Source organism: Falco biarmicus, chromosome 8 (genome assembly GCF_023638135.1).
Source record: "Falco biarmicus isolate bFalBia1 chromosome 8, bFalBia1.pri, whole genome shotgun sequence".
In the NCBI taxonomy this organism is placed as follows: Eukaryota; Metazoa; Chordata; class Aves; order Falconiformes; family Falconidae; genus Falco; species Falco biarmicus.
The window spans coordinates 17,238,267-17,251,052 of record NC_079295.1 but is presented as its reverse complement, the minus strand read 5'-3'; the positions used below and the strand labels follow the sequence as shown (position 1 = coordinate 17,251,052).

Sequence of the window (12,786 nt, the reverse complement as noted above, 5' to 3'; positions counted from 1 at the left end):
AGGGAAAGGCAAGGCAGGATGGCTCACCAAGGCTGGGCTTCCTCGCTGGAGGAGGGTGGGATTGGGGAGGGTGGGGCAGCAAGGGGAGGTCAGGGATTTGTCTTCTCAGCTTGCATTTGCCTTCAGATCCTTACTGCCTATGTATGTTTTTACTGAGGCATCCCAGGATTCGCTTTTGTTACTGTATTTCAATAAATGACATGGCTAATATAAACCAGGTAGCACTGCAGGGGAAAAGAGAAATTCAGCAGCGCTGGAGGCTTAGCTCTCCTCTGAGACAGAGAATCAATTCCCCAAAGGAAAGGGGTTTATTGCAGGGGTCTTCTCCGTTTGTGTTGACAGCAATGGTGTTCTGGCGAAGGAGAGGAGGCTGCAGTTCCACCAGAAAGGGGGAAGTATGAACTCGACCGGGTCTGGAAAAAGCAGTGCAACTGTCTCAAGGTAAAAGAGTGCTATGCTTTGAAGGTCAAGGTAAAAGAGTTACTATGCTTTGAAGGTCTGTTCCTCAGTTAAATGGATGTGGCTTGATTTATGTGCATTGTTGCATTTAGTAGCCAAGACGGGAATTTTCATTTGGTTCCTTGAAAAACTGCTGTTTGTTTCCAGCTGTGGTTTGCAGTAAATACTGACAAATGAGCCTAAACTTCAGAAATGTCTGAAATTTTAATGACATTTTCCAAGCTTTGCAGAATAAGGGCTGACTTTATAAATTGCAAGATTGGATCTGAGATGTGTCTGGGCTGATGGCTTTGGTGACGGGAACCAAAACTTCAGATGCAGAGATCTCCACAATTTTTTCCTAAAGTAGGCTGAGCTGTAGGAGTCAAAAGTTCAATAGACCAAAGGGTCAATGGGGCTGAATTAGCAGTTGGACAGAAGGGACTCGGTCTTAAAACGAGACAAGTAGATAATAAACATCTTTTCATTTGTCTAGTGTTTCTGAATTACTGGAGCTTTATGAAGAAGATCCTGAAGAAGTGCTCTATAACCTTGGGTTTGGACGAGATGAACCAGATATTGCTTCAAAAATTCCAGCAAGATTTTTTAATTCATCATCATTTGCCAGAGGGATAGATATTAAAGTGTTTTTGAATGCCCAAATACAGCGCATGGAAGTGGAAAATCCAAATTTTGCTTTAACAAGTAAGTATGTTTTTGAAGCAGAGTTTATTTTGAAGTTTTTGAACTATGTAAACATCCCCAAAAGAAGGTATGTATCTAGTATTCTGGCAAATCCCCTTTACAGCCTAAAGGACAAATTCCATTCAAAATCCATAATAAAATTCTTGCTTGGTCTTAAATACGGCAAGAGGTGACCATCAGTGTTGTACATCTTGGGGTGAGGGGAAGGAGTTTAAAGGGGGGGAGGGAAATGAAAGGCATGCTGTAAGATACGCTGCCTGCTGGTTTGTATCGTTCCTGTCTCTTGCTCCTAAGCTTGTCTTCTGCTGTAGCTTTAAAGCACTGAAACAAATAGCAATATCCATCTCTTTCTTGTGTTCTGGGTATCCGGGTGAGATTTTTGAAAGCTGTCAGCAGTGACCTACTTCTGTCGTTGTTAAAATCTGGGCCAGTATTTCTATTGACTTGGACAGGAGCTTTGTTAGGTCAGTAATGAGCATTGCTGAATTGAGGGCACAGCTGAAATGTCCTCTTCTAGTTTTAGATGGAGAGAGCGATGCAAGTAACCCTTTTCTTCTTAGCACTTTGTAAATTAACTTGCACTTGCATACCTGTGTCCCTTTTGTACTTTCTGAAAGCTTTCCATACTGTTCCTGTGCATTTAGTAAAGACCTCCTGCAAAAGTTTTTCCATTTTTTTCATACTGTGTGGTATCACTCTTCTGTTAGAGAACTAGGCAGTGTTCAGTCAACCTTTGGGGCCCTTGATGTAAGTAGGAGGGGATTTGGGGGTGAGGGTTGAGCAGAGGTTGTGATGAAAATTCCCGCTTCAGATATGATGAAAGAGCTGTCTCTGAGAATTCAAACCACTGTGTACAGATGGATCAACAGGTCTGGGATGTGTTGACAGCAAACGTCCTGGTAAACTCTGCCTTATGCTTCCTTCTTGTGCAGGTCGCTTTCGTCAGATTGAAGTGCTCACTACTGTGGCCAATGCTTTTTCTTCTTTGTATTCTCAAGTCTCTGGGACTCCTTTGCAGAAAATTGGTAGTATGAATTCAGTGTCTTCCAGCAAAGAGGCATCCAGCCCTCCCCCTTTGAATCGCAGCAATACAGCCAGTCGGTTAATGAAGACCTTGTCAAAGCTCAATCTGTGTGGCACACAGCAAGCTGATGGTAGTGGCTGCTCGACTCCTTCACCCGTTGAAAAAGGGAAAAGTCCAGCTGAACCAGGAGGTGAGGAAGATGATGATAAAAGTGAATCTAAATTACCAAAATACCCTAAAAAGAAGGACTCTCCCTCTTTTTTGGCTACTGTAAAGGAGGAGATAGCCAGTAGTCAGACAAATGCTGTGGACACAAATAAAGCTGCAAACCTTCCTGCTGGGACTGACAGTAAGCAAGAGGGTACTGTGCCTCCAGCAGATGTGCAAAGCAGCAGCTTGGCAAGTGCCCAGGATAGACCAAGTGAAGAATCTGGTCTTTTGGACTCACCAGGCCTCAGCAGTGATTCCAGTTCATCCAACTGCAGCACTGCAACGCAAAGGCTGCCTGCGCCATCACCGGGTAGAGACCCCTGTGCTCCCCTCGCAAACCCGTCTGTAACGAATCTAATGCTGCAGCAGAAGGACTCCTTTGAGATGGAAGAGGTAGGTGGAGATATATGACTTTGTTTTTGCATACAGTTTACATAGCTTGCTGGCTGCCAGCAGAGGAATGTTCCCTGCTGTGTAGTTGACAGTGTTTTCTCCAGGAATACTTTAAATTCTCTGAGTGATAGGACAGTTGTCGCTCTCTTTTGGTTGTCGTTCTCTCTCGGTAGGCTGCTCTAATTGATCCTTTTAATGAAATAACTTGGTGCTGCTGCTGCTGTTGTTGTTCCTGACAGTCAGCAGGAAAGTTCTCATTCTTTTTTTCATCAAGCTCAGGTAATTGCAATCACTGGTGTAACTACTAGGAAATTTTCCTGTGGAAACAGATCTAGGTTAGGTTTTGTATATACAAAAGCCCTTGTATTTAAATTTTTACTTTCCTTAAACTGCTAAATGGAAATCATTATTTTTGTTGATTAAAAGTAAATTTAGTTTATTAATTGATACTCATTAAGGATAAATTTGTATAGAGCAAGAGCGTTGTTGCACACAAGGGAAAGGGACTGAGGTGCTCATCTTGTACAACTTTTGGTTTTGATGACAATCTACTGTATGTTGATTTGTTTGTTCTCTGGAAAACAGCTCACTGAAAGCTGCTGTTTGATGTGCCTTCGGCGATGACTTAGTTACAAATTCTGGTCTAGCTGCCTTTTAATATCTTCATAAATGCATGCCTATTTTTTGATTGGTAATTGTCCCAAAGGGATTTTAATTCCGAGGTTCCTGTGAGTGCTTTGTTTATTAGGCTAGTAAACATGCAGTCTACAAATTCAAGAATGCTATTTTTTTTACATAGACTCACACCTTGAATTATAAGATCTGCCTTAACTTAGTAGATGTTTTATGAGCACACTTCAAAGTGGCTCATGTTAACAGTTCAGCAGTTAACCTTTTTGTCTGTGTGAAATTGCTACGTAAAATGAAGGATTGTGATTTCATTGGTAAAATGAGTGAAGAAAGCAAGTGAATAGAAAGCCCTCAGCATTTTACAGTGAATAATGGAATGATGATTTGGTAGATACTGTGTCTAGTGTCACATTGTAATTACAAGCTCTTCCAGATCAATTAATGCTGAAGTTGTAGTTGAAGGCACTCATTAAGCAGAAAAAGGTAATCTTGCCTCTTGTAGTTCCTGACACTTATCTGTGCATCTGTGTCCTCACCCACATGTTGTGTGGCCATCTACTGAACCAGAGCAAAGGACTAGTCCAGTTGGGAGGGGGGGAAAGAAATCAAGTGTATTTTAATTTATTTATTTTTCCTGGCTCAGTTTTCAGCCGGATAATTTTCTTGATCCCGTCTGTTGTGTAGCTGCACAGATGTTTGTATTGGCACAATGGGAGGGGTCTGAAAGACAACGCATTTTGCTAGAAATCCCAGAGGAGAAATACATTTTTTGGTATTCTTGGGCGAAGTTGAACAACTAATATGTGTATATATATATATAATAAAAGAGGAATGGAATTTTCCTTCAGAATAAGTTGGGACTGTAAAGGGTTATGACATGAAGAGGACTTGCTGAATTCTGCACAAGCCAAATGTGATGCATTTGTGAGGTTTTGGTTGACATACTTTGCAATCATGCCAGGGCATAAACACAGCTGTTTTGGCAAGATGACATGTGATGTGGGATGGGGTTGTGGTGAATTTTCGTTTACACAATATAATGTATACATATCAACTGCCTACAGATCCCTGGGAGGGAGAGATTTGATTTTGTTGAAGAAACTTTAGAACAATACCTGGCAGCGTGATTTTATTTTCATGCATCTCTAAGCAGGGCATAATGAACAATAAACTGTACTAGAACCAGTGACAATAACTCCTCCTCCCATTTTCGCAGTTTGGCTTGGAGTGCATTTATACACATAAGAAAGATGACAGATATATCAAGGAAGCTCTTTCCATGCTTACGAATGCCTTGGAGGTTTGAGCGCCCTTCGGAAGTCTGTGGCTGTGAAGATAGCTAGTGCGGGAGTGAGTCAGGGCAGGATTTCCCCCGAACACTGGCTCCTGAGGTGGCCAATTACAGTCCCGAAGGTCGTTCACCAGCATCAATATTGGCTGAAGGGATGGGGAAGGAGAGGGGAGCGCTCCTGCCTGCTCATGGAGCTGCGCCATGCTGCGGACACAGCCAGGATGCTGTCTCTCGGCCAAGGACAGGAGGTGGAGGGTACTTAGATGAGAAGAGGCTTAGCTGCTGGGAGGCTGCAAATTTAGCCGTCGGAAACTGGGAGGTTTGAGAGAATCAAGACACCTTTCCTGGAAGGCTACTCTGATCAAAGGGCCTGTAAGATTACTTGCTTGCTGTTCCTTCTTTTTTAATTTTTAAAATCTTTTCCTAAACATAAACGGTGAGCCCCTTCTATGCTCCCTTGCTTTTGGACGAAATAAGGATTTACCTCTTTGGTACAGACTTCATCTCCGAAAGGAATAGAAGCCTTTTGATTTATTGTGCAGGAGTAATGCTGTTCACTTATTAAAAGTGATAAGTTCAGGCCAAGTACTTCTCAAAGCCCTTGTAACTGAGAAAATGCACCCTTGTGGCTGCTATACACAGAGTATCAGTGCAAATATAGCTGCTTCTTTAGCCAAATACTAATTTGGGCTTAAAACAATCAGTGTCCTGATTTTGCATTTTTAGGTTGATCAAAAATGGGGATGAAAATTTCATTGCTTGGCAATTTTGAAATTAGACAGACAGCCTCTGAGAGGGAAGGCTTGGGGGTAGTTGGACAGGGGGTTTTGTGTGTGTGGACTTGCATGTGAACCATTAGATTTTTTTCTGGAGCACACAAAAGAGAAAATATATTCTAGGTTTTGAACTAAATGAAGGCCTCCCTGTTGAGTTTTTAGGCATATTGTTTTCATTGTTGGAAAGGTTGCTGAGAACTGCTTTCTTAATAAGGCTGTGTTTCACAAAGTGATTAAGTAATAAGATTAATTTTTTTGTAGTTTTAAGTTTCCCAGTTGAAATCTGCATGGCTCTGAATACATTATCTTCCTTTCTTGTACTGGAAGACACAAGAAATATTTCCACGTTTAGTGGTGTGGTGAAACCTGGAGTAGGTTCTGACAGGGTCTGGGTCCTTCTGGAGGATTGATGGCTTGTCAGAAATGGTAGGAGGATGACAGTCCATATGTGCTGACTTCTTGATGTATTTTTCTAAATGTATTTTGCTTGTCCTTTATATTCAAATGAGGGAACAAGAGAGCTGAATGGAAAAGACAGTTAATGTAAAGGTGGTCAAAGGTGTTTTCACACAGTTATTTTAGTATTTAGTATCAAAGAGGAACTGAGAACCCTCAGTGTTGTCACAGGATGTGATTTCCAAGTCTCTTTGCATGATGAATGTAACCAGAAGGGAGCTCTGTGCTGGCAGTGGGAGGTGCTGTCCTAAGGATCACTGTTCTCCTACAGGAGCATTGCTGAGTACCTAATGAAATAATACGTTAGGTTCAAGGAAATGCGATTTGCTCCGTCAATCATTACAGACTGGCAAAAAAAAAAAAAACAGGCAACAAACCAACACAAAGTCCCTTGCATGTCCAGTGCATGTAGTTTGGGCATTCTTAAGCACAGGTGAACATATTCCAGTCAGCCTGACAAAATATTAATCTCCTTTTCCTGACAGATCCAGAGTACAGAGGGGGATCTACCACACATTCCAGCTTCTCACCAGCTGGCAGTGACCAAGTCAAGGAAAGGTGAGTAGACTTCTGAGAGACAGCAGGACAGCCGAGTCCTCTCCTCTCTGAAGTGCTGATTCAGATACTTAAAACTTCTAAAGTTTCTTTTCTCTTTAGAAATAAAAAAACATCTGGGTTTCTTTTTCAGCTAAATCACAGAACATTACTGCAAAGTGGCAACCAAATTACAGGCAAGGCAACAGCCCTATAACCTCACTGGCTGTTTTCACTTTTGTACCATTGATGACGGCTCAGAGAGACTGAAATGATGTTAATTCAGATTGTGTGGGATTTTTCTTCCCTGGCAGAGCCTGTAATTTAAGATATACATTTAAACTAAGTTTATGTTGTTTTAAACCTAAATTGCATGATACATCCAGCTTTTTCCTATGTGCCTCTGCTCCATCTGCAGACTGGCTGCACGGAAGTCTAGTGTCTCTGCACCCATATGGAAATTGTATTCCTTCAGATGAGAAACTCTGTGCACTGGCTGTTGTGGCTCACTTAGTTTTTGCTTTCATGTCAAATTCTTGTTTATGTATTTTATGGCTTGGAAGAGGGACAAAGCTGATCTTTAAAGTAATTTGTTACTTTGTCCAACATTGGCAAGTGAAGTCCATTCTCTAGCTGTTACATGTAATTAAAGAAGAAATAGAGCTTGTTGCATTTAGTGAGATGCTTTGTTGCAATGCAGTTTTTTGGTGAAACATGAATAGCATCTCTATAGACCTATGAAGAGAGGCAGAAACCCCTGTCTTAAATAGAGATCAGTTTATTTGCCTTTTCACAAATTAATTGACAGTCTTGTGAAATGTCAGCTGAATTGTGTTAATGTGGTTGAGAATGTTCTGGACTAAGCACTGAAGGTTAATGCCTGGTTATTAGAGATAGCTTGTGCTACTAGTTCAGCAGTGTTTTGCATGACACTGCATTGCAGTTGCTAGTCTTCCTCTGTTACAAAGAGAGGCCATCAAGAAGGACTGCCAGAAACTGCATCTCTAACTGTTCCCAGCATTTCTGCCTTGGCTGTATTTCGAAGTTCGTGATTACAGGCTTTGTGTGATTACACGTAAAGAGATGCACTCCTTACAGGGCAGGTCTCCTGTTTGCCTGGCCTTGGCAGTTTCAGAAAGAGCTTTTCAGAGAAAAGCAACTTAGGGAGCAAGGGGCTGCAGTCATGGAGGAGAAAAGTAGTTCTCTTTTTTTTGTCTGAAATGCTCGTTTTCTGTTTTCTGTTCCTGGTAGCTATCTTAGCCTGTTCTTCCTCTGTGCAAGAAAAAAAAAGTCAGCTGGTCCTTTGTGTACCTGCTGAAAGGTACCAGCAGTTCTAGCAAAGGGTCTTCAGTATGGCAGAAGCAGGGCATGCTGGCTTATGTTTCCCAGCTAGTATATCCTACCGATTTCTGAATACACTTGGCATGGACTAGCAATGACACTTTTGTTATCATGAAAGTATTGCCTAGAGTTTTCTATGACTTACCTAACAGTGGTGTCAATGCTGGTGGTAAGCCTGCATGTTTGCTAGAAGTTAGTCTGAGACCAACAATTTGTTTCATTTGGAGCATGTGGAAAGCTTAGGAATTTGTTCTATGTGAGTTTCAGTAAAATTGCCAAGGGGGAGAACATTTGGTGGAGAACTTACCCCAAATGTTCAACAACAGTAGTCAGTTTTGAGGGGTTTTTTGCAAGTTCTCCAACATGGGACAAGGTAGAGGCCTGTTTTCTCACAGAGCGCATGCTCATCAAGTTTGAAGGTATCCAGACTGAACGGTCAGTTGTTAAAAATGCTGGCCATTGTGTCTGAATGTGAAATGCCACTCTCACTAGCAGTCTTTTGCGGCAGGATCAGCATGAAATTCAAGCACTGGTCTTCTGTTGCAATGTGATTTCCGTTGATGGTCCTCATACAAACCCACCTCTTTCAGTGGTGTTGGCTCTACTGTACATAAGCACCCATAAACAAAAAAAATTGTTCCAGATCAATGCTTCCCCTGAAGGAATACATTTGTACTTTTTTTTTTTTTCACGTAGGGGTATTGCTGTGTCAATTATCAGGGTTAGTGCTGTTCGATACGCTGCTATAAATCTTGCAGTGTCATTTTACATCTACACAGAGGGTTGTGGATGTTTTCCCTTGCATTTCCAACAGTTTTTAAGGCATTTTAGGAGGGCCTATAATAAGATGCAAAGTATTTGAATTACAATAAAAAAGATTCTCTTTCCTACTGAAACAGTCTGGAGACTTAAGATATGCTTGAGCAACACTGAGTCTAGTGCTGCTTAGACTCCCCATTAAAGCATGTTTCTCATTTCAGATTAGCTTTGTTTTGAAGTGACAAGCTCAGGTTCTCAAAGTGGCTTGCAAGTGATTGCTGTGCTATAGTACTGTCTTTGTTAAATGCTTTATAGTGGATACAAAGAAGTCTGTATCGTATTGACTGGCTTGATACACTCTTTAGGTTATGTCTTCCAAATGGTACTGAACTGAACTAGTTCATCCATTATGCCCAAACCCAGCGTTCTGGTTTTGTTGTTGCAGACCTCAAATGCAGATGTATTTTTGTGCGTGTGAGTTTTTTTAGGAACATGGTAGAGAAGGATGAAAAGCTTCAGTTGCTTTGCACTGTAAACATAGAGTGCTGCTAAATGTCCACTGTAAAAAAAAAAGCTTACTGCTAAGTTATCTGGAAGGAAGGTTTGTTAGTTAGAAAACAAAATTCTTCCTGGCATATTTATATAGCAACACCTTCCATTCCAAAAATGCCCAACAAACAAGACAAATATAAAAGAACCAAGTATTCTCGAGGCATTGTAGTTTGTGAGTGTTTGGTTGCTGACATCAGTGGCTCTCTGAAATTTTGAATAGCCACAAACCCATTTCTTTTAAGGCATCTGATACTGATAGTCAAAAGCAGTGATTAATTTTGAATATTTAGTTCTTGAAAGTGAAGAAAGCACATCATCAGCGCTTCCTGTCCTTAATGTATTGTTGTATTTATAACTCTCTGTGGGTGCAGCTCCACATGAGATTGGGGATGAAGGAGTGAGAGGAAAACATTTGGAACAGATTTAGTATTTGTGGGAGTCTGTGCTTATGTGTCCAGAAGCTAGGAAATCCCCAGGGACTCTGAAGAGTTTCTGCAGCAGGACTCCCTACTAGGCTGGTTTTGGCAGTGCTGACTGGGGTGCGGGATGTGATCAGTATGGGGGAAAGGGGCAGCAGATACTTTATCCCATAATGGAATACTTTACAGCTGAGTTGAGAATGTCAGTTTATTAATCTCATGAAATGCAAAGTGCATTAGAGCTTTGCCAATACTGCAGGTACAAGAAACGCAGATGTTACTAAAGCTTCACGGGCAGTTTCCATGTATTTCTCCTCCTCTTCTGTGTGAGCAGTCATGTGATGCAGAAACTGTAAGACAAGCACCTGACAGGACTGTGTGGATTGGTGAGACTGACAGTCCACTGGCAGCTGAGTATTATTTTACAATAGATGAATTGTTCTGTTATTTGATAGCGATTCTTTGATAAGTCTGTGCTCTCATGTTTTGTAAAATTCAGGTGTGTTTCTTCATCATCTGTTCTTGTTCAGATCTTTGTCAGCTTATTTGATGTATTTCTGAATACCCACAGTTCTCTGGCATGTATTCAATGCCTAAATATATTTTGATTTTTTTAATACAGCTTAAAACAATAATCCAAGGGGCGTTTTCATTTGTGCTCTGTTTAACTGGAATGTGAGTTTTGTTCATCTCGGCTGGTTCCTTCTCCCACACTTTCCTTGTTATGCTGTCTCTGGCCTTCTCCCACTAGTTCAGAAGATCTCCTCTACATAGTGGTAACAGCTTTGGGCTGCAAGGTTGGCATCGTGTGGTGACCTTTTTGCGGAAGGTACAATTGCCTTGGTGGGGGGTACACAGGGCAAGGGATGATCGCAGGTTAGCCCCTACAACCCAGCCTTTTGGTGCTGGGTTTTCTGCATTCAAGGTGAAGAGAGGGGAGCCATATCTTATCACAACCTCTTTCTCTTAAGACTCTCCATTGCCAGGTGGCATTCTAATAGAGATCTGAATGTAACTCTTTAGCTTTTTTAAAAAATGCTTTTGTGCTTTCCTCTCGTTTGCTTGAATCTGAGAGATGTCCAGGTGCCATGGGGCAGGCTGCACATCTGGGTCAGCAGTTGACAAAGAGGGTGGATACCATTATGTGTCAGTATATCCCAATGTACTAGTTTGTATTTACAGTCTTTACAGAGCCAGAATTTCATTTTGCTACTGAAGTAACAGAGATTCCTGTTTAAAAGTTTTTACTGCATTTACATGATAGTGGTATAGTGGAGAACTCTGAGAACTTGCAAGAGACAAGAGTAAGATGTGGTAAAAGGCAACTATTCATACTTACAAGAAAGGTCTTCTCTGATTTACTTTAGACAAAAAAAAAAATAAATCTTAGCAGCTCTGCAACACAGAAAGCAAGGGATGACTGTATTAAGGGGATGTCTCGGGTGGAACCCAGGCAGTTTGGATCTGTCCATGCTGTGCCTGTTATCTCTTGCCACAGATAAAGATGACGAGGCAGATACGAGTGCCTCTGTTCTAGGCTGACCACTTGACTGGCAGTATCTGTCATGTAAGGCTGTCGAAGTATGTGTGTAAATAACAAATGTTACAGAAAATGATCTGAAACACTGGTTTTTACTTTATTACTGTGTCTGTGAGGAGACCAAGAGTTGATTTCAGGAGACATTTATGTGTGTATGTGTGTCTGCATCTATCTATCTGTCTAGCTCTGTATTTTATTTTTTTTTATATATACCTGAAAAGGAAATATTGACTAAGAAGGAAATAGAATATTTTTCTTGAGTAGTAATAAACTTCATGCAGATGAAACCAGATGCCAACACACGCACTGGTGAATTGCTTTATCTGAACTAGTTGGAATCTGTCACCTGTGGCTAAAGCTTTCACCAACAGTGCTTTTTCCTTTTAAATTAAAATTCACCAAATAGGAAAAGAGACAGAGAGGAGGCCAAAGTAGGTGACTTCACCTTGGAGGAGATGGCAGCTTCCCACCAGCCTCAGCTGTTGTGGCAAGCTGTTCATGGCATGCTCTTTCAGCCGTATTAATTGTATCGGGCAGTTAATAAGAGCTAGTCCAGTTCTCAGGGAAGTAATTTCCATTGTCTGTACTGGGAGCTGGGTGGGGATGTCTGTCTTGAGGTAGAAAAGTTGTTTATCATCGCAGGATATTGTGGCTACCATGATAACAGAGCAGCAACACAGTTTGAAAGGCACTCCCTAAAAGCTGTGTGAAATCACTGATACAGAAGGTTAATGGGCAGTTTGCCTCTCCTGGTGCTCACAAACTTCAAGGCCTGTGCAGGCTTTTATTTCTGCATTAGTGAAATGTTCATCAAAATTTATACTAAAAAATACTAGTTCTGAATATCCAGCAGTTTCAAAACAGTTTTCATAATGCATTCCAATGCATTGAGCTGTGAACTGGGATTAATTATATGATGACAGGTAAGTGGTTGAAGGAATGTGGGGCAAAATTCTGCCTCGAGCCTCCGAGAAGGCAGCAGCAAGCTCTTACCCTAGGTTGAGGGGGAGACAGGGCTCTGGGGCTACAGGCCATTGTGGTCTCATCCCATCTGCATTGGTCTCATCCCATTTTACACTTCTGCTGAGAGCTACAGTTGAGATGCGGTTGTTGCCCATGCTGCCAACTGGCTAAGCAAAACGTTTATGGTGCTGTAAGGTAAACCCTACACTTGCTGGGTGCCTCCTGTGTCTAGTCAGGAACAATATATCTGTAGTACTGCACTGCAGGGCTTACTGACATCTTGAAAAGCAGCTTTGTGGATATAGTGCTTGCACCAGAGGAAACCACTCCTGGGTAGCACCAATGATTTTAGAGCCTCTTTAGGCTATTTTAACACTTACCTAATGTAAGTAAAGGAACAAGCAGGAGGATCTTATATTGCTTGTATGAAATGAGCGCTGGGAACGTGCTTTGGCAGATTGCCTGTTGATGTGTCAGAGATGTTTTGTATTTGTCCACCAAACGAGCAGTGGACCATCTCTGGCTGTTTGCAGAGCCCTGTGCATTGCCCTCTCTGCTCATGTGATGCCGTTCCTCTGGGTGTGCAGGGTGGTGTAGCCTGGCAGAAGACCAGTGATCTCCTTTATCTCCATGATCAGTCGGGGTGGTGAATCTGTACGTGTCAATACAGAAGCAGCTCTTCCACTGCCTGCATGTGAATTAACCAGTGATTCAGTTTTGCGGAAGGAAAACTTCAGCAGTGGCCACATCTGCAG

At 41.7% G+C, this 12,786-nt stretch overlaps 1 protein-coding gene across 5 annotated transcripts in view; it reads left to right on the top strand.

Annotated features, from left to right (window-relative positions):
* Positions 1–12,786, top strand: part of ITPRID2 (ITPR interacting domain containing 2) — a 53,586-nt gene that overhangs the window by 11,060 nt on the left and 29,740 nt on the right. For all 5 annotated transcript variants that reach the window (XR_008823669.1, XR_008823668.1, XM_056350212.1 and 2 more), the window contains 4 exons: positions 343–441; positions 935–1,143; positions 2,076–2,770; positions 6,409–6,481. Coding sequence is in view for 3 of the 5 variants with exons in the window: in XM_056350212.1 (XP_056206187.1) it covers positions 343–441; positions 935–1,143; positions 2,076–2,770; positions 6,409–6,481 (1,076 nt within the window). In the remaining 2 variants the exon portion in view is untranslated. The remainder of the gene's footprint in view (positions 1–342; positions 442–934; positions 1,144–2,075; positions 2,771–6,408; positions 6,482–12,786) is intronic.